Genomic DNA, 27661 nt, shown 5'->3' with positions numbered 1-27661 from the left:
CTACTCTGCCTTGACTTTTCTCTTTAGACTTATAAATTTATCCTTACCTGAACCCCTACCCTTACTAGTTTAAAGCCCTATCTACCGCCCTAGTTATTCGGTTCACCAGGACACTGGTCCCAGCCCGGTTTAAGTGGAACCCAATGGACAGCTCCCTCTTTCCCCAGTACTGGTGCCAGTGCCCCATGATTTGAAACCCCTGCTTCCCATAGCACTCTTTCAGCCATGCATTTCACCATCTAAACTGTTTGTCCCTTTGCCAATTTACATGTGGCTCAGGTAGTAATCCAGGGATTGTTACCTTTGAGGTTCTGCTTTTTAATTTGAACCCGAGCTCCTCAAACTCCCTCAGCAGAACCTCATTCCTAGTTCTACCCATGTTGTTGGTTCCTACGAGGAACACGAGAACTGGATCCTCCCCCTCCTGCTTCAAGTTCTTCTCCAGTCATCAGGAAACATCTTTAACCCTGGCATCGGGCAGGCAACACAGTCTTTGGGACTCCCAGTCATGGCTGCAGAAAACAGTATCTATCCCCTTGACTACACTATCACCTAACACTACCACATCCCTTTTTGCTCCCCCTACTTGAATGGCCTCCTGTACCATGGTGCCATGGTCAATTTGCCCATCCTCCCTGCAGTCTTTGTTCTCATCCACACAGGTAGGAAGTACTTTGTACCTGTTGGACAAGGGCAAAGGCTGAGGCTCCTCCGCCACTGCAACTCACAGTCACATCCTTTTCTGCCTAACTCACAGTCACATCCTCCTGTCCCTGACCACTTACCAAATGTTCTTATAATTAGGTTCTTATGTTCTTATAATTAGGGTCTCCAACAAATTGGCATCCTATTGATGCAACCTTGAAAATAACCTCAGCTATTCATAAGAAGCTATGTGCATAAATAGAGTCAGAAAAATCTCATAGGAAAATAAAAATCCTTTGGGTATTACATTTTTCTCCTTGCTGATGACAGATCTCTGGGTGACAAGGAACTGCAACTGTGTGTGTTAAAGTATTTTCTCTAAAATATTTTCTCAGCACAGATCAGGGACTTAACTTGGAACCGTCATAGTTCATATGAATGAACATAGCTGTTGTAATAGTTTAGTAACATAAGTATATGATCTAACTGGTAAGTCATTTTTGTTAACAAATATAGAAAACAACATTATTTTACCACAGTCCAATTTTCACATGACTCCTTAAATGATCTTGGTTAGATTCATATTTTCAGGCACATGCACCCTATACAACAGGCCCAGGTTCCCTCTGTGTTTAGTTCATACTATTCATTTAACTTCTCAGAGGTGGAGAAAAAGAAATAGGTTTGTCTTTACCGCCCGAAAAACAAAATTACATAAGGATTGCCACCTTTTGCCAATTCTGAAACTGGAATTTGTCAGGATCTTTGGATGTAACCCCCCTTTTAATTGCATAATTTAAAGTTGCTGGGAATTATGTCAAATGCCCAAATAATCCTAATTTCAAATCTGCAGCAGTCAATCACAGGTCATATCACCATGGGAGATTATTTTTTTCAAAGTGTTTACAATCTCCCTTCCCTTCCACTGCCCTTATGTGCAAAAGGTGGCACTTATTTCTTACCACCTGCTGCTGTGTACAGTAAGCAATAACAGTACCCATTAGAAACAGCTTGGAGCAATTTTACTCACTGACAAGTACCAGTAGTAACAACTTACATTTATACACTCCCTATAATTTAGAAAATGTCCCATGGCACTTTACAGAGAAGGGAGAAACAAACATAAAAGGAATAAAGAAACACACAATGAGCCAAGGTGGGAGAATTAGGAGCGCTACTGAAAGGTTGGTCAAAAACACGGGTCTTCAGAAGGTTTTTAAGAGGTGGACAGAGAAGTGGAGAGGTAGAGGAGCTCAGGCACACAGTGCCAGAGAGTGGCAACCAGGTAACTGAAAGCTATGACATCAATGGTTGAATAAAGGGAGGGTGTGATGCACAAAGACATGGGTTAAAGAGCCAGAGACCACAGGACAGTGGAGGAGGTTGGAGAAACAAGATGGGGCAAGACCATGGACAGATTTGAAGATGATGGCGAGAATTTTAAACTCAATGAATCAGGGGAGAGACAGCCAGTGTAGATCAAAGAAGATAGGGATGACAGGGACTAGGGATTCAATGCAGGGCAGCATATACTTGGCTGAGTTTTGAACAAGTTGGAGTTTATGGAGGGTGTGAGGATAGGAAGGAGAACATTGCAGAAATCAAGTCTGGAGGTGACAAAAGCATGGATGATGGTTATGGCAACAGTGGGTGTAAGGCAGGGTCGAAGGTGGGAATGTTGGGGAGGTGGAAGTAAGCAGTCTTGGTGATAGATGTGAGGTCTGAAGCTTAGCTCTGGGGTGAGCAGGACATCAGTTCCAGAGCTTGTGACAAGGGAAGAATTTATGGTGGGAGATCAAAACAATGGCTCAGGCTTGCTGGTGTTCATTTGGAGAGAATATGGACTCATCCATGACATTGTGTTAGTCAGCCAATCTGACAGTACAAGTTTAGGAAGAGAAGCCATTGCTGGAGTTGGGCTGGCTGCGTTTGGACGGGTAGTTGTGGAACCACACAAGGACAATCCCATGGAGCTGAACAGTTGAAGAGGAGATGCCGGAAGATGATGTGGTCAACTGTATCAAACTCTCTGGAGAAACCAAAGAGGATAAACAAGGATAATGCACCACAATCACAGAACAAAATGTCATTCATGACTTTGACTAGGGTGGTCTTAATATTGAGAGCAGGGCAGAAGCTGGACTGAAGGGATTCAAACACAGACTTTTCGGGGAGATGACAATACATTAAAGAACCTTAGAGATGAAAGGGAAGTCAGAGATAGATAATTGGACTGCACTGGTGGGCTATTTTGAGAAGGGGGTGATGACAGCAGCTTTGCAACAAAGAGAAATAATGCCTGATCAATAGTGTCATTAGAAATGTCAGCTAGCATCGAGGCCAGGACTTGAGTGAGGAGGGGATCAAAGGAACAGGAGATGGGTCTCATTGAAGAGATGAGGCTAGAGGGGGTAGAAAGATGGCAGACAAACTGCAGAATGACATGGAATCAGATGTAGGATGGGTGGGAGATGTGGGGGGTGGGGGGGAAAAAGAAGACTTAAGGAGGGTAGCAGCAGAGATAGTTAAATAGATGGTGAGTCTCAGAGACAAAGAAATCTTTGCTCTCCATTCTTGGAATTGGTGGTGAGGGAAAGGGTTTTGAAAGACAGCTCATCATGGTGAAAAGAAGCCTTGGCTTCTCTTTGCCTTCTGGAATGATCCTGGAGTAATGAGGATTTCACTGACGAGAGTGAGACACATTAGTGCTAAACATGGTTGAACTAGATCTGGTAATGAATAACTAGATCAGTCATGTACCAGATGCACTCAAACTTGAGAGCAAAAATGAGGTCTGCATCATCATGGAGCAAGACTGGTTAGGAGATAGTGAGTGATTTGATGAGAATGAAGTCATTGAAAACATAAGCAACTCAGCAGGTCAATAACAGTAGAGATGTCGACAGGTGGGAGGGGGAGTGAGGGTGTGGGGGTAGAGGAGAGGAGTTGAGTTTGAGGGTGAGGTTGAGAGTGAGAGCGAATAAATAATGAGTTGGAGTAGAGTTTCCCCCCCCCCCCCCCCCACTACTCAAAAGGAGGAGAAGGTGGCAGAGAAGTAGGGGGGAGGCAAAGATGAGATTTAGCAACAAAAGCAGTGTCACCACCATGACAGTTTGGGAAGGCAAATAATGGAATATACAGCCAGGAGGAAAGGTTTCAGTGTGGGGGAAGGGGCTGCCACACATGAGCCAGGTTTATGTCAGCACCAGCACATCAACAGATTCATCCACAATGTCATAAACGGCAGATGCAGAAATCTTGGACAAGTTTCAAATTCTCAAAACAGAAAATCAGGATGCCTTATTTTGGTCTTATTGCTGTTGGACACATGCAATATCTCCCAACCAGGAGGATGGTAGGTCAGCAGTTTCTTGACCTCTGTTGACATTATTCTTGAACAAAAAAAAGAGTATCAACTAGGAGCAGGCAAGCAACCTGTCAATTATATCCTGAATATAAAGATATGGGACATATCCAGCACAGAACACTTCAATTTTTATTTCATTTAATTTTGGTGCTGAACTGTGACTATGGTCCCCAAAAGGTTAAAGCTACAAGGGGAAACTCAATCCATTATTTGTAATGAGCTGTACAAGTAAGACATGGTATAAGTACAGCAGCACTGGTTTACCACCAGCAGTAGCTAGAATTACATAATCCTATACAATATTGGAAAGTGAATAAAATCTTGACAAAGAAAAATATTAGAAAAGTAGAATTTTGTCTAAGTGTATCAAGTTGTTCAACTTTTACTACAACATGTTGAGTAATTCATCAAAAACAGAAAATGCTGGAAATGCACAGCAGTTCTGTCAGAAGGTCGTGGGTTCAAGTCCCACTCCAGAGGCTTGTGCACAAAATTTAGGCTGACACTCCAATGCAGTACTGAGGGAGTGCTGAATTGTTGGAGGTGCCATCTTTCAGTTGAGATGTTAAACCGAGACCCCGTCTGCCCTCTCAGGTGGCATAAAAGATCCCACGGCACTATTTCAAAGAAGAGCAGGGGAGTCATCCCCGGTGTCCTGGCCAATATTTATCCCTCAACCAACATCACTAAAACCGTTTATCTGGTCATTATCAAATTGCTGTTTGTGGGGTCTTGCTGTGCACAAATTGGCTGCTGCGTTTCCTACATTACAACAGTGACTATACTTCAAAAATACTTCATTGGCTGTAAAGCACTTTGGGATGTCCTGAGGTCATGAAAAAGCGCTATATAAATGCAAGTCTTTCTTTCTTTTATCCAAAACAATAGGTTAGCACAGACACACTTCATTCTGACACTTGAAATCTTTCCTCTCTCCACGTGCTGACAGACCTATAGTGTATTTCCTTCATTTTCTACTTTTATGTAGAATTCCAGCATTCCCAGTTCCTCAGTGAACGTTGAACTAATTTATCTAAATATCAAGAACTTTATTTAAATGAAATAAACATGGGTCTGGTATAGTAGTATTTTGCTTTGTAGAATGACTTCTAAGATCACAGGTAAACACGAGGGCAAAACTGGTTCAATTTCATTACCAAAGCTTGATTTAGGATTTCAATTCATTAGATTTATGTTTTGACTATGTACAAAGGACCAAAATCATTGGGCAAAGTGTTCTCTTTCCAGTCCATTCTTTCTTAAGGGAATGCAGATGAGACATGGGAGTTAAAATCACCTGCTGCGGCCAGGGGCGGGGTTTGGTGCTCACCTTGCCTTCCATCTGCCCGATTCCCGTTCCGAGTTACAATTGGGCCTACAATGTTACCTGAAAAATTACAGAAGGAATATCTCCCACCCTGGTATCAAACAAACCATCATTTATACCTTGACCAATTATACCAGGATAGGGAGAAAATATATCCATGCAAAATGTTTCTGCAGGTGAAACTATGAAGTTAGGGTTGTTGGACTAAACTGAAGTGTCATGTGACATGTTCCATTACATGGTAGACATGTCAAAGCAGGCGCCCTGAAACAATCTCAACATTTTCAAGAATTGCTGATCATTTTTCAAAACCATTACACTCAGCCTTTGCTGTATCCAATGCACTCAGCCATTTCTTGATATCATGTGGAGTGAATCGAATTGGCTGAAGACAGGCTTCTGTGATGGTGGGGATATCGGGAGGAGGCCGAGATGGATCATCCACTCGGCACTTCTGGCTGAAGATGGTTGCAAACGCTTCAGCCTTGTCTTTTGCACTCACTTGCTGGACTCCACCATCATTGAGGATGGGGATGTTTGCAGAGCCTCCTCCTCCTGTTAGTTGTTTAATTGTCCACCACCATTCACAACTGGATGTGGCAGGACTGCAGAGCTTTGATCTGATCCGTTGGTTGTGGAATCACTTAGTTCTGTCTATAGCATGTTGCTTCCGCTGTTTAGCATGCATGTAGTCCTGAGTTGTAGCTTCACCAGGTTGGTACCTCATTTTTCGGTACGCCTGGTGCTGCTCCTGGCATGCTCTTCTACACTCCTCATTGAACCAGGGTTGATCGCCTGGCTTGTTGGTAATGGTGGAGTGAGGAATATGCCGGGCCATGAGGTTACAGATTGTGCTGGAATACAATTCTGCTGCTGCTGATGGCTCACAGCGCCTCATGGATGCCCAGTTTTGAACTGCTAGATCTGTTCTGAATCTATCCCATTTAGCACGGTGGTAGTGCCACATAACACATTGGATGGCGTCCTCAGTGTGAAGACGGGACTTCGTCTCCACGAGGACTGTGCGGTGATCACTCCTACCAATACTGTCATAGACAGATGCATTTGCGACAGGTAGATTGGTGAGGACGAGGTCAAGTAAGTTTTGCCCTCATGTTGGTTCACTCACCACCTGCCGCAGGCCCAATCTGGCAGCTACGTCCTTCAGGACTCAGCCAGCTCTGTCAGTAGTTGTGCTACCGAGCCACTCTCGGTGATGGACATTGAAGTCCCCCACCCAGAGTACATTCTGTGCCCTTGCTACCCTCAGTGCTTCCTCCAAGTGGTGTTCAACATGGAGGAGGACTGATTCATCAGCTGAGGGAGGGCGGTAGGTGGTAATCAGCAGGAGGTTTCCTTGTCCATGTTTGATCTGATGCCATGAGATTTCATGGGGTCCAGAGTCAATGTTGAGGACTCCCAGGGCCACTCCCTCCTGACTGTGTATTACTGTAACGTCACCTCCGGTGGGTCTGTCCTGCCGGTGGGACAGGACATACCCAGGGATGGTGATGGAAGAGTCTGGGACGTTGGTTGAAAGGTATGATTCTGTGAGTATGGCTATGTCAGGCTGTTGCTTGACTAGTCTGTGGGACAGCTCTCCCAATTTTGGCACAAGTCCCCAGATGTTAGTGAGGAAGACTGTGCAGGGTCGACTGGGCTTGGTTTGCCTTTGTCGTGTCCAGTGCCTAGTGGTCTGATACCAGGTGGTCCGTCAGGTTTTATTCTCATTGTGACTTTTTGTAAGCGAGATTTTCCAACTGAGTGGCTTGCTAGGCCATTTCAGAGGGTGGTTAAGAATCAACCACATTGCTTTGGGCCTGGAGTCACATATAGGCCAGAACGGGTAAGGACGGCAGGTGCACTGGATACAGCAAAGTCTATTGGCCCCAACAACATCCCGGCTGTAGTGCTGAAGACTTGTGCTCCAGAACTAGCTGCACCTCTGGCCAAGCTGTTCCAGTACAGCTACAACACTGGCATCTACCAGACAATGTGGAAAATTGCCCAGATATGTCCTGTCCACAAAAAGCAGGACAAATCCAATCCGGCCAATTACCGCCCCATCAGTCTACTCTCCATCATCAGCAAAGTGATGGAAGGTGCAGTCGACAGTGCTATCAAGCGGCACTTACTCACCAATAACCTGCTCACCGATGCTCAGTTTGGGTTCCGCCAGGACCACTCAGCTCCAGACCTCATTACAGCCTTGGTCCAAACATGGACAAAAGAGCTGAATTCCAGAGGTGAGATGAGAGTGACTGCCCTTGACATCAAGGCAGCATTTGACCAAGTGTGGCACCAAGGAGCCCTCGTAAAATTGAAGTCAATGGGAATCAGGGGGAAAACTCTCCAGTGGTGGAGTCACACCTAGCACAAAGGAAGGTGGTAGTGGTTGTTGGAGGCCAATCATCTCAGCCCCAGGGCATTGCTGCAGGAATTCCTCAGGGCAGTGTCCTAGGCCCAACCATCTTCAGCTGCTTCATCAATGACCGTCCCTCCATCATAAGGTCAGAAATGGGGATGTTCGCTGATGATTGCACAGTGTTCAGTTCCATTCGCAACCCCTCAAATAATGAAGCAGTCTGAGCCTGCATGCAGCAAGACTTGGACAACATCCAGCCTTGGGCTCAAAAGTGGCAAGTAACATTCGCGCCAGACAAGTGCCAGGCAATGACCATCTCCAACAAGAGAGAGTCTAATCACCTCCCCTTGACATTCAACGGCATTACCATCGCCGAATCCCCCACCATCAACATCTTGGGGGTCACCATTGATCAGAAACTTAACTGGGCCAGCCATATAAATACTGTGGTTACAAGAGCAGGTCAGAGGCTGGGTATTCTGCGGCAAGTGGCTCACCTCCTGACTCCTCAAAGCCTTTCCACCATCCACAAAGCACAAGTCAGGAGTGCGATGGAATACTCTCCACTTGCTTGGATGAGTGCAGCTCCAGCAACACAAGTAGCTCGACACCATCCAGGACAAAACAGCCTGCTTGATTGGCACCCCATCCACCACCCTAAACATTCACTCCCTTCACCACCGGCACACAGTGGCTGCAGTGTGTACCATCCACAGGATGCACTGCAGCAACTCGCCAAGGCTTCTTCGACAGCACCTCCCAAACCCGCGACCTCTACCACCTAGAAGGACAAGAGCAGCAGGTACATGGGGACAACACCACCTGCACGTTCCCCTCCAAGTCACACACCATCCCGACTTGGAAATATATCGCCGTTCCTTCATCGTTGCTGGGTCAAAATCCTGGAACTCCCTTCCTAACAGCACTGTGGGAGAACCTTCACCACACGGACTGCAGCGGTTCAAGAAGGCGGCTCACCACCACCTTCTCAAGGGCAATTAGGGATGGGCAATAAATGCCGGCCTCGCCAGCGACGCCCACATTCCATGAACGAATAATAAAAAAATAAACCTAGTATGCAAAGTATTTGTTCAGCTGGGGGGCCCTTAGAGCTGAAAAGACATTGTCGACACTGTAAATGCAAACGTTTTTAAAATGATTCTATTTTGTAAAACAAGTGCAGCTTAATAAACGCTCATGCAATGATCTAAAGATAATATCTCATCCAGATCACAACAGTTCTAAATTTTTCTCAAAATCATACAGAAAATACTCTTAAAAATACCCAGTGATGGGTAAAATGAAAAGATTGGAATATATATGCAACATAAAATGTGCCGTCCTAATTTTATGAACTTCAATTTTTGTTTTGTTGATCATAAGAACCACCCCAATATCCAAAAGCACTTTGTTTAGAAAATTCCCTTTTTATCAACTTAACATATGGAAAACATAAATTCAAACAAGTGTTCAAAATGAATTTATAGATGGCAGCAGCCCATCCATTAAAAAAACAATGGACTTACGTGAACATATTCCAAAACTATTTTTTCCAGTGAACAAATTGTCTATTAAAAGCTGCTGATATGTAGTTTAAAATGTCAAAATTGAAAACATAAAGACACTTATGTTTTGAAATGGCTGTGTAATGAAAGCCCAAAATAAGTCCACAAAGGTTAAGTGTAAAAGACAGACTTCATTTTTATTTTCTACCACAAAAGCTATTTTTTTTTGGCCTGAATAGTACTCAAAGACATTCCTTCCTTTTTGCTTTCTTATCCATTTTGATGAAATTTTAAATACAATAATGACTGAAGATGTTTGTTATACTGGAAACTCAGGAGCCTTTTTTTTAAAAAAAAAGTTGTTTGAAAACTGAATTGTGGCATTTAAACTGAACGCAAAAGAACTTGGTTCATATTAACTTTTTTGGGGTTCATTTTGTAGTTTTGCACTGTAACCCAGGTATCCCACAAGAAAATTACATATTTTTAAAGATTCAAGATATAGGATCTGCAGAGCCAGTGTAAACAGGAAACTGATTAATGAACACCACTCTCTGCTAAGAAAGATGAGTAATGGAAAAATTATTTTAATCACAACCAGAAGAACATTAATGAGTTTATACATTTTGTAGAGAATTATTTGTAAAAACACGTGTTTTGCACTTTGTATCATTTAGGGAATATTTATATGCAAATTACTAAAACCTAAACATAGAGGCTCAGGTCTGGTAGCAATTGTGAAGGGAGCCTTGGCGGGCTGTGGGCTGGGAACACTTGATGGGTTTGTAGAATGAAAAAGAAGCAGTGATCACGGAGTGGCAGCTAAAGGCCCAGTTGGAGAACAAAAGCAGGAGACTCAGTTGGGGAGCACAAAGGTTTAGTGTTTCAGGGATATTTCTCCGCCTACGGCTGCGCTCTCACTGGTAGTTTATTGTTATTGGATTCTCTGGCTGCTCCCATTGTGCTGGGTTCATTCTATCCAGAGCCTAGTGCTGATGTGTGCTTAGACAGCAAAGCAGTATATCAGGGCATAGGGGTTGGCAGGGACAGGGTTTTTTTTTGTAAAAACATGAGAATGCATTGTGTTGGAAGGCCTGCACATATAATCCTGAGAACTGTAGTTCAGTTGTTTGGCACAATTCCCCACGATTGGGACAGGCTTTTTTTAATATTATGTGTAGCATAGGGTGAACCTGTATGTAGCCTTGTAAGGCTCAAGGTCAGTAATGTTTGTGAGCCTTAATAACTTGCTCTGGCCATGCATGGGGAAGTTGTTGTTGGAACGATTATAAAATGGAGTGGATGATTTTCAACTTCACCACTTGGGCGAGAAACTAGCAGTCCATGGAAATGAAAATGATTATGCATTCCTTTATTCCTTTCCTCCCTCCTCCTCCTTTTCTGCAAAGCACCTTGGGATATTTAAATATTAAAGGCACAACATAAAAGCAAGTTGTTTGTTGTTTTTGGAAAAGTTTAAATATTGTGCAATTAAAAGACCATATTACTAGTTACTTTCTATGTGTGCCTTTTACTTCTGTGTAATTATCTCATTTATAAATAAATTCAACAATTAGTTTTTGCCTGATTAATACAGTCTGAGTGTGATATTTACTGCTTTTTTAAGTGGACAGGAGAACATTGAGAGTATGGTGGGCAGCTCATATAGTGCAAAACAGTTGGTTTGTACTGTCGTGCACTATCCCACTCACATCATGCACAAGGTTTCAAGTTTCAGTTTACAGGTGACATGAGTGTGCTTATGAAAATTAATTTCTGTTGTGAACACAAGTGTTAGAGAAAGCCTGAATTGTAACGGGAACTATTCAGATTTAGAAACCATTTTGATGTAATATTCTAAGATACTTATGCAGCATACATGACAATTCGATGAATTAACAACAGTGTCCATTTTGAAACCTTTCACTACTGTTGCAAGTGCTGATTCAAACCAAGTCTTGATTATATAGGGAATATAGAATTTATTTAACAAGATGGAAAGACCTGATAACACCTAAGTGAGCAGGTCATGACTGAGTTATCGAGGTGTACTTTTTGAGTCAACAAATTCTGCATTCCAGAGTTACACATTCAGTAGAATGTGGTCAGATGGGTTCACCAATGTGCTACAAAGTGAATGAAGTGGCAGGACATAGCTTTGTACCTCCAATTCTTCACGAGGCAATCTCCTAACATAAGTTAGACTATCAGGAGAGGTACCAACTAAAATGCTTCTCTATAGCGAGACAAAAAATTTCAAAACAGAGTACTGCAACCTTAATGAAAGGCAATGCACCACAGCACATTTCTTTATCTTCTTTCCTTTTTCTTTGTTTCCTTCCATTTTCTCCTGAAAACATTCAACGCTTGATGGGGCATAATAACACGTGTGCTGAGTACCCTTCGGTATCTCATTCAAGTGGTCATCATTCAATGGGTGAGTCTTGCTAGGAAGTCTTGGCAGGCTATTAAAACACAAAGTAGCCAACTCATCATAGACTTGGGATTGCACTGGGACCTTCCTGATCTTTATGGCTCAACTCACTGACTTAACCAGCTGAGCTATATATTTTTTGTAATTTAAAAAAGGATTTCCAGTTTTTTTTTAAAGTGACAAACCACTTGTTTATTAAATCTTGTGATAACATTTGTGATCTAAATTAACATGTTGTAGTTACATTTTTGCACAGTAAACACACCAATAATCAATGCTATAGTAACACCACTGTAACTCTGGCAACCTATTAATTACACAATGAACAATATTTTTTATCAGGAACAATATTTTTCCACTGAGAAATGCACATCATTCAATACACCATCCATTAGATAGTAAAAGTATTGCACATAGTAAGCACTTCCTGTAAGTGTCATACTTACTTCCTGTAACACTTTCCCTGTCATCACTTTGTTGGTAATACCACTGGTGTTATAAAACAGCATAGTCTCTGACTCACTCAGTGATGCCATCAGAGATCTGCTATCAAATTAACAAGAGTTTGGCCAACATGATCTTCAATATTTTGATTATATAGTGAGCACTGATGACATCAGAGGAAACTAGCTTAGAGGAAGTCAACTAAGCCTGCTGAACACTAACAGTGAGAGCTAAAAATCTAAGCTTTATTAGTGACAACATAACTTTAAATGTATGTGTTAATTCTGCTTTTTCACATAATAATTCCTCCTAGTCAATTTATCCACCATCAGTACTATTTATTTTAAAAAATAGAAAAAAACATAGGAAGAATATGTTGAAGTAAATCCAAGTGCTTTGTAATGACTTGCCTGTGGTGAAACTCACATTTTCGGGTCAGTTTTAATCTCTCGTTACAAGCAACCTTGAACAACAGATATAGAACTGTTCACGGCTGCAGTTACTTAAAGCAGCTTGAGGTAAGCGCTATTGTTACATAAATAGGGTATGCACAAGCTTACATCTGAGCTCACCTGATACGCATATCTTCTTTCTTTTGAATAAGCAATTACATTTCAGCATTCTGCATGTGTAGTGTAAACAAAACAAAAATGGGCAATACTTCAAACAAGGAACCTCTATTTGTACCACATCAACTATCAGAATTAGTGTCATTAGACTAGCTTCTTGCAAAATGGAATGAATAAGCAAATTAATTAAATGTCCATTCTATTAATATGACTACTTCCAGGTAGAGATATATTTTTCCTCCTCTGCAACCATGCAATCTTCCTCATTCAAGAGCATCCAACACAGAGGTCAGTGGTCATAGTGGAAAAAACCTAAAGACATATCAGTGTTTAGAAACTGTGGTTGTGTGAGCACAATCATTAATTACTGCACAGTATTGTAAATTATATACAATTTCCTTACCTGGGCCAAAGAGTTGTACCTTCGGAATAACCATATCACAAGAAGCATAAAGGAGCTACATGAAAACCACACATAATTATTAATATACATGCTCCACAAGCATTAAGAAAATAAGCATTGATCCTTTTCTCCCCAAGGGCTCACTAAGTTTATCAAGTATGTGGCTAAGTGATGCAGGCAAGGAAGGTCCCAGGTTTAATTCTTGGAAAGTGCCGAGTTAGCTGATCTCAATTAGGGCAGTGAAAGCGGTACTATAATTGGCCTCAACAACCATGGGGCAGCAAGGAAAAACTGGCTAGGGTTGCTGCTCTTGATCACAATCCAGCAACCACTGCTCGAAGTACTATAAATGTTGGGTGGGGGCAGGATCAAATAGCCTGCCATCACCCACCATCAGGGCTCAGGCATGAAATATAGCCACTTGAGCGAAGTACCAGATGGCAACTGGTGCTCATTGAATCATGCCTCAGCAAGGACTGAAGACCTTCAGCAGAGGTAAGGAAATCATCAGCAAAAAAGAAAGAAAAAGAAATTCTACTCCCAATTTATTAAATTGGATGTGGTACATTTATCTCACTTCTGACCCCTTCAACCTTTGATATAGCCAGGGTTCATCAATGCAGTTATAATATAAAAAGCACAAGAATAGTTAAAGGGAGGGTAGGAATGAAGAAGGGAGTCTAACTGTGGAGGATGAAGGTATGGCAGAGATATTAAACAGTTTGCATCAATTTTTACAAATGGTGGAAGTGAGAATGTAGGTGTACTAGAGGAGGATATTGAACAATTGGTAGAGATAACTGTAGAAAAGGAATTGATTTTGAAAAAACTAGGACCTAATGCCATGCACCCTAAGCTATTGAAGAAAGTCAAAAGGAGATCAGATACACTCTGGTCAGAATTTTTAAATCCTCCTTCAAGATGCAAATTATGACAGTGGACTGAGAGTAGCCAACGTAATACTTTTGCTCAAGAAGGGAGAAAAGGATAACTAGAGACCAGTTCGTCTAACGCAGTTGTGGGCAACACTTAGAATCCCTAATCTGAGATAAAATTAGTGATCATTTAGCAATGCAAGGACAGTCAGCATGGATTTGTTAAAGGCAATTTGTGTTTGACAAAGCTAACTGAGGTTTTTGAAGAAGTAGCCTATTGAATAAAGGGAATACAGTACATACAACTTGCATTTATATACTGTCTTTACCATAGAAAACATCCAAAGCCACCTTGCAGAGACATTATCAGACAAAAATGGACGCTGAGCCAAAGGAGAGATTAGGAGTGACGAGAAGCTTGGCCAAAGAGGTGAGATTAAGAAGAGTTTTAAAGGAAGAGGTGGAGAGGATCAGGGTGGGAATTCTAGAGCAGAGGAATTCTAGACAGCTGAAGGCACGGCTGTCAGTGGTGAATCAAAGGGAGGGGGAGATGCACAATAGATGCAGTGTATATGGATTTTCAAAAGGCATTCAATAAAGTGTCACACAAGATGTTCATTAGAAACATTCAGGTATATGGTATAAGAAAGGTAGCAGCATAGATAGAAAACTGCCCGACAAGCAGAAAACAAATGGTTAGAGTAAATGGGTGTTCCTCGGACTGTAGAAGGATTGGAAGTGGTTTGTCCCAACGATCAGTTTGAGTCAACTTTTGTGTTTGGTATAGAAAACGTAATTTGAACTTAGGTCTAGGGAATACAATTTTGAAATTTGCTGACAACAGAAAAGTAGGACTTTTGGCAAAAAGCAAGGAGGACTAGAAAAAAGCTTCAGGAAGACATAGATAGGCTAGTGGAATGGGCAGATAGATGGCATATGCAATTTAATGTGGGTAAGTGTGAAGGAATACATTTTGGAAGAAAGAACAAGGAAAAGTGAATATACCTTTAATGGAAAGACACTGAACGGTGTGGATGAACAGAGAGATCTTTGGTTTCAAATACATAATTCCCTGTGAGTGCAGATAGATAATCCATAAAAAGGTCAACAGCATTTTGGGTTTTACAAATAGGGGCCCAGAGTACAGAGTGAGGATGAAATAATAAATTTATACAAAACATTGATTAGGCCACAGTTAAGAGCACTGTGTGCAATTTTGGGTGGCCCATTATAGAGTCAAATAAAGCTATCGAGATTATATCATCGTAGGTACAGCACAGGAGGAGGGGGCCAATTAGTCCATCGTGCCAGCTCTTTGAAAGATCAATCCAATTAGTCCCATTCCCCTGCTCTTTCCCCACAGCCCTGTAAATCTTTTCCCTTCAAGTATTTATCTAATTCCCTTTTGAAAGTTACTATTGAATCTGCTTCCACCACCCTTTTGGGCAGTACATCCCAGATCTTTACAACTCGCCGAGTAAAAAAAATGTTTCCTCATGTTGCCACTGGCTCGTTTGCCGATCACCTTAAATTTGTGTCCTTTGGTTACTTACCCTTCCACTGCTGGAAACTGTTTCTTCTTTTTCACTCTATGAAAACCCTTCATGATTTGAACACTTCTATCAAATCGCTGCTTAACCTTCTCTGTTCTAAGGAGAACAAACCCAGCTTCTCCAGTCTCTCCACATAACTGAAGTCCCTCATCCCTGGTAGTCTAGTAAATCTCTTCTGCACCCTCTCCGACACCTTGACATCCTTCCTAAAGTGTGGTGCCCAGAATTGAACACAATACTCTAGCTGAGGCCTAACCAGTGTTTTATAAAGGTTTAGCATAACTTCCTTGCTTTTGTACTTTATACCTCTATTAATAAAGGATCCCCATATGTTTTTTTAACATCCTTCTCAACTTGTCCTGTCATTTTCAAAGATTTGTGTATGTGCACTCCCAGGTCTCACTGTTCCTGCACCCCCTTTAAAATTGTACCATTTAGTTTATACTGCCTTTTCTTATTCTTCCTACCAAAATGCATCACTTCACAGCATTAGATTTCACCTGCCATGTGTCTGCCCATTTCACCAGTCTGTCTATGTCCTCCTGAAGTCTGTTACTATCCTCCACATTGTTTACTACATTTCAGAGTTTCACGTCATCTGCAAACTTTGAAATTATACCCTCTATGCCAAAGTCCAGGTCATTAATATATCAAAAAGAGCAGTGGTCCTAATACTGACCTCTGGGGAACACCACTGTTCACTTCCTTCCACTCTGAAACAATTGTTCACCATTACTCGCTGCTTTCTGACCTTTAGCCAATTTTGTATCCATGCTGCCACTCTCCCTTTAATCCATAAGGCTTTAATTTTGCTATGATGTGGAGATGCCGGTGATGGACTGGGGTGGACAAATGTAAGGAGTCTTACAACACAAGGTTATAGTCCAACAGCTTTATTTGAAATCTCAAGCTTTCGGAGCTTTCCTCCTTCGTCACTCACCTGACGAAGGAGGAAAGCTCCGAAAGCTTGTGATTTCAAATAAAGCTGTTGGACTATAACCTGGTGTTGTAAGACTCCTTACATTTAATTTTGCTAACAAGTCTATTATGTGGTACTATATCAAATGCCTTTTGAAAGTCCATATACACAACATCAACCGCACTACCCTTATCGAGCTTCTACGTTACTTCATCAAAGAACTCAATCAAGTTAGTCAAACACGATTTTCCTTTAACAAGTCTGTGCTGACTTTCATTTATTAGCCATACTTTTCCAAGTTAACAATTAATTTTGTCTCAGATTATTGTCTCTTGGAGTTTCCCCACCACCGACGTTAGGCTGACTGGCCTGTAATTGCCGAGTTTATCCCTCTCCCCATTTTTGAACATGGATGTAATATTAGCAGTCCTCCAGCACCATCCCCATATCTAAGGAGAATTGGAAGATAGTGGCCAGAGCCTCTGCAATTTCCACCCTTATTTCCTTCAGGAACCTAGGATGCATCCCATCTGGACCAGGTGACTTTTCTACTTTGAGTTCTGCCAATCTTTTCAGTACCTCCTGTTTATCTTTTATCCTATCCATGTATAACTTGTACAACTCGAGTGTGCAACTTGTATTTACCAGTAGATGCCAAGGATGGGAAAATAGAGTTATGAGAGGAGATACTAGGACTATTTCTACCGTGAAGATAAGATAGAGGCGATTTAATATAATTGTTTTTTAAATTTATGAAGGGTTTTGATAGAGTGAATAGCAAAATATTTTTTCCTCTGGATGGGAAGTCAGTGATTAAGGACCATCAATTGAAAATCATCACTAAGAAAGTAAGGAGCAGGGTTAGGAGAAATCTCTTTATGCAGAGGATTATTGGAGCATGGAATATTTTGCCACAGGATGTGGTTGAGGCAGAAACCATTGTATCATTTAAGGGAAAATTGGATAACTATTTAAAGCAGAGGACGATAGAGAGATAAGGGGAAACTAGAAGGCAGTAGGGATAAGCGTGGGATTCCTTTAGAAAGAGCCAGCACATATACAATGGGTTGAATCACCACTTTCTTTGCTGTAAACTTCATGTTTCTATTGGACCACAGTGCATCATCAAGCATAATCCTTTCTACAACATTCACACATGCACGCTTCCAGCAGGGACAGCAATCAGAAGCAGGCATCCTAGCAGATTTCCCTATCCTTAATACAGGGGTGCAAAGTCCAATTGTAACGAACATACTGGTGCCCAACTGAGGCCAGCTGACTCAATAGAGAGCAGGGATCAACCTGGGAACATTCTTGTCTGGACATCCAAGCTACTCACTAATTAAACTTGTTAATCCATCAAGGGAGGTCTGCTTGCCTGTTAATAGCATCTTATTAATGAGAAAGATAAATAATGGAGAATTTTGTTTTTCTGCATGCATGTTTGGGCCACACATATATAATGCTTATAAAGTACAATATATATAGTCGAATTATTGTACGAAGACAATCTGATTTAATTACAAGCAAAAATGTAAAACAAAACTTACCATCCAAGTAGAGAGAAGGAAGCAGAGGCTCGCTTCACTGCAATGATAGTGACCTGTAGGTAATAGGATTTTTAAAAAAATTATTAGCATCTCAGTGAGGTAACTGTCAGTTTCATCAGACATGAAGAACCAGTAAAAGAAAGTGTTTCTTTAAAAAAGTTTCCCTTTTTTTAAAAAATAAAAGTAAGACTTACTGTTTTGTAAGTGTCAAAATTAAATTCACCTACAATTTTAACAAATTAAAAAAATGTGGAGTGAATTGGGTCCATTGTGGAAAAGAAAACTGGGCGGGGTGTAAAATGGGCTGCTGATTCACTATCACCCGTTTTGCACTGCCGTCAAAGACCTTTTTCACCCCCTTATGTCTCCATGCCTGTCTATGAAACATTACTTCCTGTTGTTGCACTTTTGTGTCAACTTTTTCCATTTTAAATTCCAATTCCACATTTAGAGACAGAGGCAGAAATTGTCTTTCCTCAAACAAGTAAACTGAATTTTGAAAGCAAACAAGGCCTCTGAGGGCAACAAATAGGAAGGAAGGAAACAAGTTGAGAGTGATGGGTCTCTGGTCTCTTGCCACCTGCCCTTGTGGCGAGTTAGTGGCGGCGGCAGCAAGTGGATCGAGGATTAAGGATGAGAGAATATAGAAGTGGAATAGATAGTTCAAGGTGAGAGTTGTAGGGGTAGTGACGAGAGTAAGGGATTCATAGGAAGAGGAGGGGATACTGGGAGGGTGAAGCAATATGGGACGCGATAGGAGCGAGAGGGTGGGGGAAAGCAAAAATATAATAAAATGAGTAGTCAGCACGGATTTCAAAAGGAAAGTCATGCTTGGCCAACGTTATTGAATTCTTTGACGAAGTAACAAAGAGTAGACAAGGGTAATGCAGTAGGTGTAATATATTTGGATTTTCAAAAGTTCTTCGATAAGGTACCACATTGTAGACTCATGACTAAGGACAGAGCATGTGGAATCAGGGGACAGGTAGTGGAGCAGGTAGCAGAATGGATAGCAAACTAGCTACAAAACAGAAAACAAACAGTAGGGTAGATACTCAGACTGGCAAAAGGTGGGAAGTGGTGTTCCACAGGGATCGGTGCTAGGACCACTGTTGTTCACAATTTACATTAACGATTTCGACACGGGAATCGGAAGTACAATTTAAAAATTTGTAGACAAAACCAAATTGGGGGTGTAGTTAATAGAAAGGAAGATTGCATCAAAATGCAAGAAGATATTAATAAACTTGCAGCATGGGCGTGTAATTGGCAAATGAATCTCAATATAGACAAGTGTGAGATGGTGCATTTTGGTAAGAAGATTAAGGAGGCCACATTCTGCTTTTTTTTTTTAATTCGTTCATAGGATGTGGGTATCGCTGGCAAGTCCAGCATTTATTGCCCATCCCTAATTGACCTCGAGAAGGTGGTGGTGAGTCGCCTTCTTGAACCACTGCAGTCCATGTGGTAAAGGTTCTCCCACAGTGCTGTTAGGTAGGGAGTTCCAGGATTTTGAACCAGCGACGATGAAGGAACAGCGATATATTTCCAAGTCGGGATGGTGTGTGACTTGGAGGGGAACGTGCAGGCGATGGTGTTCCCATGCACCTGCCGCCCTTGTCCTTCTAGGTGGTCCCAGATTTGGGTGGTGTTGTCGAAGAAGCCTTGGCAAGTTGCTGCAGCGCATCCAGTAGATGGTGCACACTGCAGCCACGATGCGCCGGTGGTGAAGGGAGTGGATGTTTAGGGTGGTGGATGGGGTGCCAATCAAGCGGGCTGCTTTGTCCTGGATGGTGTCGAGCTTCTTGAGTGTTGTTGGAGCTGCACTCATCCAGGCAAGTGGAGAGTATTCCATCACACTCCTGACTTGTGCCTTGTAGATGGTGGAAAGGCTTTGGGGAGTCAGGAGGTGAGTCACTCGTCGCAGAATTCCCAGCCTCTGACCTGCTCTCGTAGCCGCAGTATTTATGTGGCTGGTCCAGTTATGTTTCTGGTCAATGGTGACCCCCCAGGATATTGATGGTGAGGGATTCGGCGATGGTAATGCCGTTGAATGTCACGGGGAGGTGGTTAGATTCTCTCTTGTTGGAGATGGTCATTGTCTGGCACGAATGTTACTTGCCACTTATCAGCCCAAGCCTGGATGTTGTCCAGGTCTTGCTGCATGCAGGCACAGACTGCTTCATTATTTGAGGGCCGGCAAATGGAATCGAACACTGTGCAATCATCAGTGAACATCCTCATTTCTGACCGTATGATGGAGGGAAGGTCATTGATGAAGCAGCTAAAGATGGTTGGGCCCAGGACACTGCCCTGAGGAACTCCTGCAGCAATGTCCTGGGGCTGAGATGATTGGCCTCCAACAACCACTACCATCTTCCTTTGTGCTAGGTATGACTCCAGCCACTGAAGAGTTTCCCCCCGATTCCCATTGACTTCAATTTTACTAGGGCTCCTTGGTGCCACACTCGGTCAAATGCTGCCTTGATGTCAAAGGCAATCACTCTCACCTCACCTCTGGAATTCAGTTCTTTTGTCCATGTTTGGACCAAGGCTGTAATGAGGTCTGGAGCCGAGTGGTCCTGGCGGAACCCAAACTGAGCATCGGTGAGCAGGTTATTGGTGAATAAGTGCTGCTTGATGGAAGGTGTCGTCGACAGTGCCATCACTTTGCTGATGATTGAGAGCAGACTGATGGGGCGGTAATTGACTGCTTGGATGATCAGAATCAAAATGGGGTAGAGGAACAAAGGGATCTCAAGGTACAGATTCACAAATCACTAAATGTAGCGACACAGGTTAATAAGGCCATAAAAAGGGCAAACCAAGCACTGGGGTTCATTTCTAGAGGGATAGAAGTGAAAAGCAGGGAAGTTATGTTAAATTTGTATCGAACCTTGGTTAGACTACACTTGGCGTATTGTGAACAGTTCTGGTTGCCATATTATAAAAAGGATATAGAGGCATTGGAGAAGGTGCAAAAATGATTCACAAGGTGATACCAGAACTGAGAGGATATACTTATCAGGAAAGACTAAACAGGCTGGGGCACTTTTCTCTCGAAAAGAGAAGGCTGAGGGGTGACCTGATAGAAGTCTTTAAGATAATGAAAGGGTTTGATAGGGTAGACGTAGAGAAAATGTTCCCACTTGTGGGGGAGTCCAAAACTAGAGGTCATAAATATAAGATAGTCACTAATAAATTCAATAGGGAATTCAGGAGAAACTTCTTTACCCAAAGAGTGGTAAGAATGTGGAACACGCTGCCACAAGGAACAGTTGAGGCAAATAGCACAGATACATTTAAGGGGTAGCTAGATAAGCACATGAGGGAGAAAGGAATAGAAGGATATGCTGATAGGGTTAGATGAAGTAGGGAGGGAGGTGGTTTGTGTGGAACATAAACACCGGCATAGACCAGTTGGGCTGAATGGCCTGTTTCTGTGCTGTAGACTCAATGTAAAGCATGAATAGTTTTAGAAGAAGATGGGACAGGACACTAAGGGACACATTTTCCTTACAACCCCCACCCCAATTGCAGCCTGCAGCAGTTGGTGACTTCATTCCCCATCCGAATGACTAATCTGGGCTGGATATGAACCCGGATCACAGAGGCGACAAGCTAGCGTTTAACTCATTACGCCGCCCAGTTTCTCCCCTTCACCCCAGTCAGTAATCTTGGCAATGTTATCAGTACACACCATGGAAACCAAGATATTTATAAAATTACAAAGCATACTGTCACTGAGCTTAAAACTTCATGACCGATTCATTTTTTTTCATTAAAAAAAGAGATACTGTTGGTGAGACTCCAATTTTTTTTCCACATGCAGGCAACTGTCTAGCTCCATGGCCTCCCTTTGACTGCTTTCAAACCAGCCACTAGAAAGTGCAGAGGCCCCAGCATAATGCTCCAAGTAAAGAAGTGACTGGCCTTCACTCAGTGGTACCCCACTGCAATGTAGTTAAGATCAAGAACAAGCAAGGAATTCAGCCGCAACCGTACAATCACTACAGCCTCAACACAATGCATCATTATGCACATCGGGAGAGTCTCTGAAGACACCAAACAGGATGTACAGTAATGTTTTTAAACAAGTTCTTAGTTATGTAAAAGAGTTAAAGTAGTTGTTCTGTACTGGAGAAAACAAATATAGGGATGTGCTGGGCTTGTTGTTCACTTACCACCATTTGAAAAGAAATTAGCTGTTCCTTGTGGTTTCCCCATTCCCCCAGCCAAACGTTTGAGCATAACCATGACTAAGCTGATTAAAAATTTTAGAAAGAGAAAGAACTTACACTTATATACAGAATGTTTTACAATCCTTAGGACATCCCAAAGCACTTCAGAGGCAATAAATTGCTTTTAAAATGTAGTCACTGTTGCTATAAAGGCAAATGCAGCAGCCAAATTGGGCACACAAAGATCCCACAAACAGAAAATGAGATAACTGACAAGATAATCAGTTTTTAGTGATGTTGGTTAATGGATAAATATTGGCCAGGACACTGGGAGAACTCCCCTGCTCTTCTTCAAATAGTATCATGGGATCTTTCACATCCATCCGAGAGGGCAGATAGGACCTTCGTTTATCAGCTCATCCAATAGCACCTCCAACAATGCAGCACTCCTCAATACTGCAATGAAACGTCAACATAGATTATGTGCTCAAGTCTCAAGAGTGGGGTTTGAACCCATGACCTTCTGACTCCAAGGTAAGAATATCACTGAGCCAGGGCGAATGAGTAAAGAAAGTAGGTTTTAAAGCTATGCTATAAAACTTTAAACTTCCTAAAGCATCTTTGTTGCCTTTAAGTCTTTTAAAATTATAGGAGGTGCCCAATTATACTTGGTTTCTAGTGACACCTTGGCTCAGTTGGTAGCACTCTTGGCCAGAGAAGTTTATAGAGGGAGGAAGATGGGATACCAGCCAAGAGAGCATTGAAAGAGTCAAGTCTGGAGGTGACAGAGGCATGAATGAGAGTTTCAGTAGTAGATGGGCTGAGGCAAAGGTGGAGGTGGGCCATATTATCAGAAAGCTTTTGATAACACACCCCACAATAGGAATCTTTACAAGATAGTGTCATGGGGAATTAGTGGGAAGTTGGTACAGTGGATTAAGAATTAACTTTCTGCCTACAGGCATGCAGCTATCAGTGGTTGTGGATATGCTTGGAGACCGATTATCAGTAGTGTCCCACAGGGACCAGTGTTAGGGCCTTTGCTTTTACAATCTTTATTAATGACTTAGATATAGGTCTTGGGGGAATGATCTGCAAGTGATATGAAGATCTGTGCAAGTGTTAGGACTATACATTAGACTAAACTACTGCAAACAGATCTTGATGTGTCGGGGAAACGGGCCCACACTTGGCAAATGCTACTTAACTTAGACAAGTGCAGTGTTATGCCATGATCAGGACCAATGCTAGATATGCGTACATCTTACAGGGAATAGAACTGAAGCCTGTGATGAAAGAAAACGATCTTGGTATTGTAGTTCATAACTTTCCAATGCCATAAACCTCTACCTAAAGCAAACAGGGCTGCATTCACAGGACTATTCAATATAAAACAAAGCGTAGCAATTTGTCCTTGTACAAGAAGTTAGTTAGGCCTCATTTAGAATACTGGTGTCCAGTTCCGGTCCTCTCACACTGTGGGTGATATTAAGGCTTTGGAAAAAGTTCAGACGAGGGCCACAAGATTGAATCCCAGTTTGAAACACCTTAACTACTGAGATAAGGTACTTTAGAGAAGCGAAGTGTGGGGCAATTTGATTGAAGTCTATTTTTTAAAAAATGAAGGGACTAGATTAAGTTCACATTGACAAATCATTTCAATTAGATTGGTTGGGGAAGACGAGGGTTCATGCTTAAAAATTACAAGGGTAGAAATAGATTAGATGGTTCTTCCCCCCCACCCCCACCCAAAACAAGAGTACAGTAGACCTAAGGAACAAGTTGCCAGCTCATGCAGTGGGTGTTGATTCGCTGTATATCTTCAAAAGAGAGCTGGACAGATTCCTGGCTGGGGCAGAGATCACATTATACAAGAGATAGGCACCAAGTAATATAAGTCGTGGTCAATGTGGTTTCCTGGACTAGTTTTGATCGCCTAGGAATTTCCCAGATTTTTTTCCCCTATTTGGCCTTTTCACCTCTCCCAGGAGATTACACAGCTCCTGGTAGGTAGGGAGTGTCTTAAAGTGTTGCATAAGGCTTCACAACTAAATGGGACTGGATGATCTTTCCCTATCCGACATTTCGTATGTTTGTCTATAAGCAGAAGTAGGGGTCTCCGGGATGGGGGAGGATACTGGATCGGAAGTTCAGCTTGGGATTGAATAGGACACTGAGGTTGCCAACAGTCCGATTCAATCCAAGGCAGTGGCCAGGGAGGGGACAGAATCAGTGGCAAGGGTACAGAGTTTGTGTCAGGAGCCAAAGACTATGGCTTTAGTCTGGCCAGTGTTTAACCGAAGGAAATTGCAGCTCATCCAAGATAAGCAGTCAGACAACAGAAGCAGTGGAAAGGTCAAGGAGGGTGGTGGAGAGGTAGAGCTGGGTGTTGTCAGTGTACATGTGGAAGCTGACCCCATGTCTTTGAATGATGTCACCAAGGAGCAGCATGTGAATGAGGAAGATGAGGGGGTGCAAGGATAGATACTTGGTGAACTCCAGAGGTAACAGTGCAGGGGCAGGAAGGGAAGCTTTTGCTGGAGATTCTCTAGCTATGATTGGAGTCCCACTTAGTTTGACAATGGAGAAGAAGCGTTGAAGGGTGTGGTTGACATCTCAAAGGCTGTAGAGAGGATGAGGACAGATAATGCATCACGCTCACCGAGGATGTCATTTGTGACTTTGATTAGGGCCGTTTCGGTGCTCCAGCAGGGGTGATGGTGGTGGTTTTGAAAGGGAGGGGAGGGGAGGGGGTCAGTACCTGAGGAGAGGGAATCATTACAATGTCCAATAGCATAGGGGCCAGCAGTTTAGTGGAAATAGGGTCAAGGGAGCAGGTAGTGAGTCTGATGGACAAGATGAGCTTGGAGAGGACATGAGGGAAGATAGGAGAGAAACTAGAGAAACATGCCAATGAGCAAGAGTTAGTGCCTTAACAGAGGGTGGAAAATCAGCAAAGTGAAATTATATGAAAGTGGTTATTTTAATTGTACAGTAATTTTAACTTTTCCAATGTTTTGCTTAACACATACTGCTTTTGAAAAATTCAGTTTCTTCCTTCTCAGTACATCTATTAATCATTGTCTCTCAACCAATAAGGGTGATCTATTCATTCACAACAGCATATATACAGGTACATTTTAATTACTTGGCTGTAAGTCTACACTTGCAAATGTAAAATATTAAATGGCTCCATTACTCCATCAGCCTACCAGATGAGAACAAGGGGTTTACTTCAGTAAAGTGATTTTTAATTAATTGACAATAAGATCAACTTTGAAAAAAAGTGGTTATCATCTAATTTTCTCCCCTTAAAATTTCCTTTCTTGAAGGCAGTGACTCGTGCTGCTTTACAGTTCCACAAGCAGTGGTGATTATCCAGTACCTCATGCACACATTTTTCATGTCGGATTACTGAGCACCTATTCTAACAGAAACCATTACAATGAGCTTTCCTGCAAGTCACCAGCTGTCCACATATGCACATTGACAAAAGGGCTCACACAATGGCAATCGAGAGCACGAATCATGACCAAATTTTCCTTCCTAAAACTGAATGTTAAGGCAAATCATGATCCCTTCACCACCCTGTCTGAAATCAAGAAATTCCACACAGACCTGGGATGGAACCACCCTCAGTCTTGCTGGGCTACAGTTTCCATGGGCACCAGCAGCACACCAGCATCTCCCCCGAATGGCCATTCTTCATATCTGGCTGTGTGTTAGCAGGATATTTGACTGCAGGGGCATCATAGCCAGGCCCAATCCTGACTGTACCCAACACACTCCACCTATAATGCATTGTCCAGCAATATTATTGAAAAGCACTCAGAAGCGAGAACCCAAGCTTCCCCTCAACTCCATAAGCAAGACTCCCAACTGACAGCTAACAGCACAGATTTGGACTGAATCAAGGACTTTCTTGATATGCATGGCACAATACTGCAACATGTAGTGCATTTACCCACTGACGTATCAGTGGCACTTTAAAAAAGGTTTATATATGGTTAATGAAAAGTATCTTACTGATTTTAATAGTGCTATATCTAAGGTGGCCCCTCAGCACAAAAAGATCACCCCATCTGAGAAGTCAATTAGATCATTAGATATTCGAAGGATGTTGACAGATTAAAAGGGGCACAGCAACTTTTATAACAAACTACCAAAGCAAGGACTTCACATGACTCAAAGATTGTTAGCGTATGAAAATGTTACAACATCAAAAATGCAATGAGTCACTAACAAAAACGAATAACTCATGCCTTAAATGGCCATCTTATTTTGAATGCAGAATTGCTAATTTTGTGATTCCACTGCCAACCATGAATATAAAATTCACGACCACAGTACCCCTACTGTGCCACCAGGACTAGCATTTGAGCACGGGGTGGGCGAGCAGACTGCATTTCCCGGGTGGGGGGTGGAAGAATTATGTTGGTCAGAGAAAAATTGGAGTAGTGCTGTTTTTGAAAAGAAGTGTTTTGTAGAGGGTTGAGAATACTTAAAAGCATAGCTTCAATAAAATTAATATCACTATTTAATAGCACACAATGCAGTATTATTTACACTAGGGACAATACAGAACTTTTAAAAAACACACATTACTCAAGGAAAGGTCTAAACCAAGGTATGCATTTATTTAACCATCTTATTTTTGAAGTTGGGTGGCCAGGCCTCGTTTCCAAACTCGGGTGTCAGAGGCACCGATCATCAACACGGACGACGTTATACTCACACATTTATAATCCTCCGAATCTGAATTAAACATAGTGCAGCGGGAATTCGGCACTCCAGTGAAGTTGCCGGCTGTCCTGGTGATCTGCAGAGGCCCATTTTCCATGGTAACTACGCTCACAAGAGCTGCTGCTTCTACCGCCGCCACTGCAATATAGAGGATGTTACGGCACCCGCACCGGGACCAACATAGGACACACGCGGCCTCCCTGAGCTGAAGGCCATCGTTCCTCCTTGTATTAACATGCCCGCACTCTCTCCTGCAAATTAAGTGCAGAGACAGACCAAAGAAGAAATAAAATCGCGTCCGTGTCTTGAGCGGAACAATTGCATCTTTTTGAAAATTTCGAAACACGTCAATAACCCTTTAAATAGCGTGCTGTATAACGAGTGTACATTTTCAAGGACTATTTCTCCAAACACTTATAATCAAAAAACAACATGGGTTTTGCAAACTAGTTTCCTCCGTCGTAAAAGTTTCAAACAGCCAGAAAAAAGACTTGATAAGGACAATCACTTTTAATTATAAAGAAGTGATTTGACTACAAAATTGAGGCCGTCTTCAAATCGTTTTCTGTCAAGAAACATTTTATCGAGTTCTTTACTCATTGACTTTTTCTTGTAAGGAAAATATGTTAGACATAAGTTGAATTTTATTTAATTATATAAAATTTCTTACATCTGGCACGCTTATGTCACACCCCAAAGCATCAAATGTATTTAAAATAAATAAGAAGAAAATCTGTTACTGATTTATCTGACCTTGATAACCAAGCCTTGCCACAAGCCC

The 27661-nt window shown here is 42.2% G+C and overlaps 1 protein-coding gene across 3 annotated transcripts in view; it reads right to left on the bottom strand.

The window, feature by feature from the left end:
- The window catches only part of si:dkey-100n23.5, a 236372-nt gene extending 209025 nt beyond the window's left edge, over nucleotides 1-27347 (bottom strand). For all 3 annotated transcript variants that reach the window (XM_067992871.1, XM_067992872.1, XM_067992873.1), the window contains exons 1-3: nucleotides 26873-27347; nucleotides 17957-18009; nucleotides 13060-13114 (exon numbers count right to left, since the gene is read on the bottom strand). In XM_067992871.1, the coding sequence (XP_067848972.1) occupies nucleotides 13060-13114; nucleotides 17957-18009; nucleotides 26873-26977 (213 nt within the window). In that variant the 5' untranslated portion in view covers nucleotides 26978-27347. The remainder of the gene's footprint in view (nucleotides 1-13059; nucleotides 13115-17956; nucleotides 18010-26872) is intronic.
- Nucleotides 27348-27661: the final 314 nt, after the last annotated feature.

This window comes from Heptranchias perlo, chromosome 11 (genome assembly GCF_035084215.1).
Source record: "Heptranchias perlo isolate sHepPer1 chromosome 11, sHepPer1.hap1, whole genome shotgun sequence".
Taxonomy (NCBI): domain Eukaryota; kingdom Metazoa; phylum Chordata; class Chondrichthyes; order Hexanchiformes; family Hexanchidae; genus Heptranchias; species Heptranchias perlo.
Note: the sequence above shows the minus strand (reverse complement) of the source record. Positions and strands in the feature narration are given on the sequence as shown.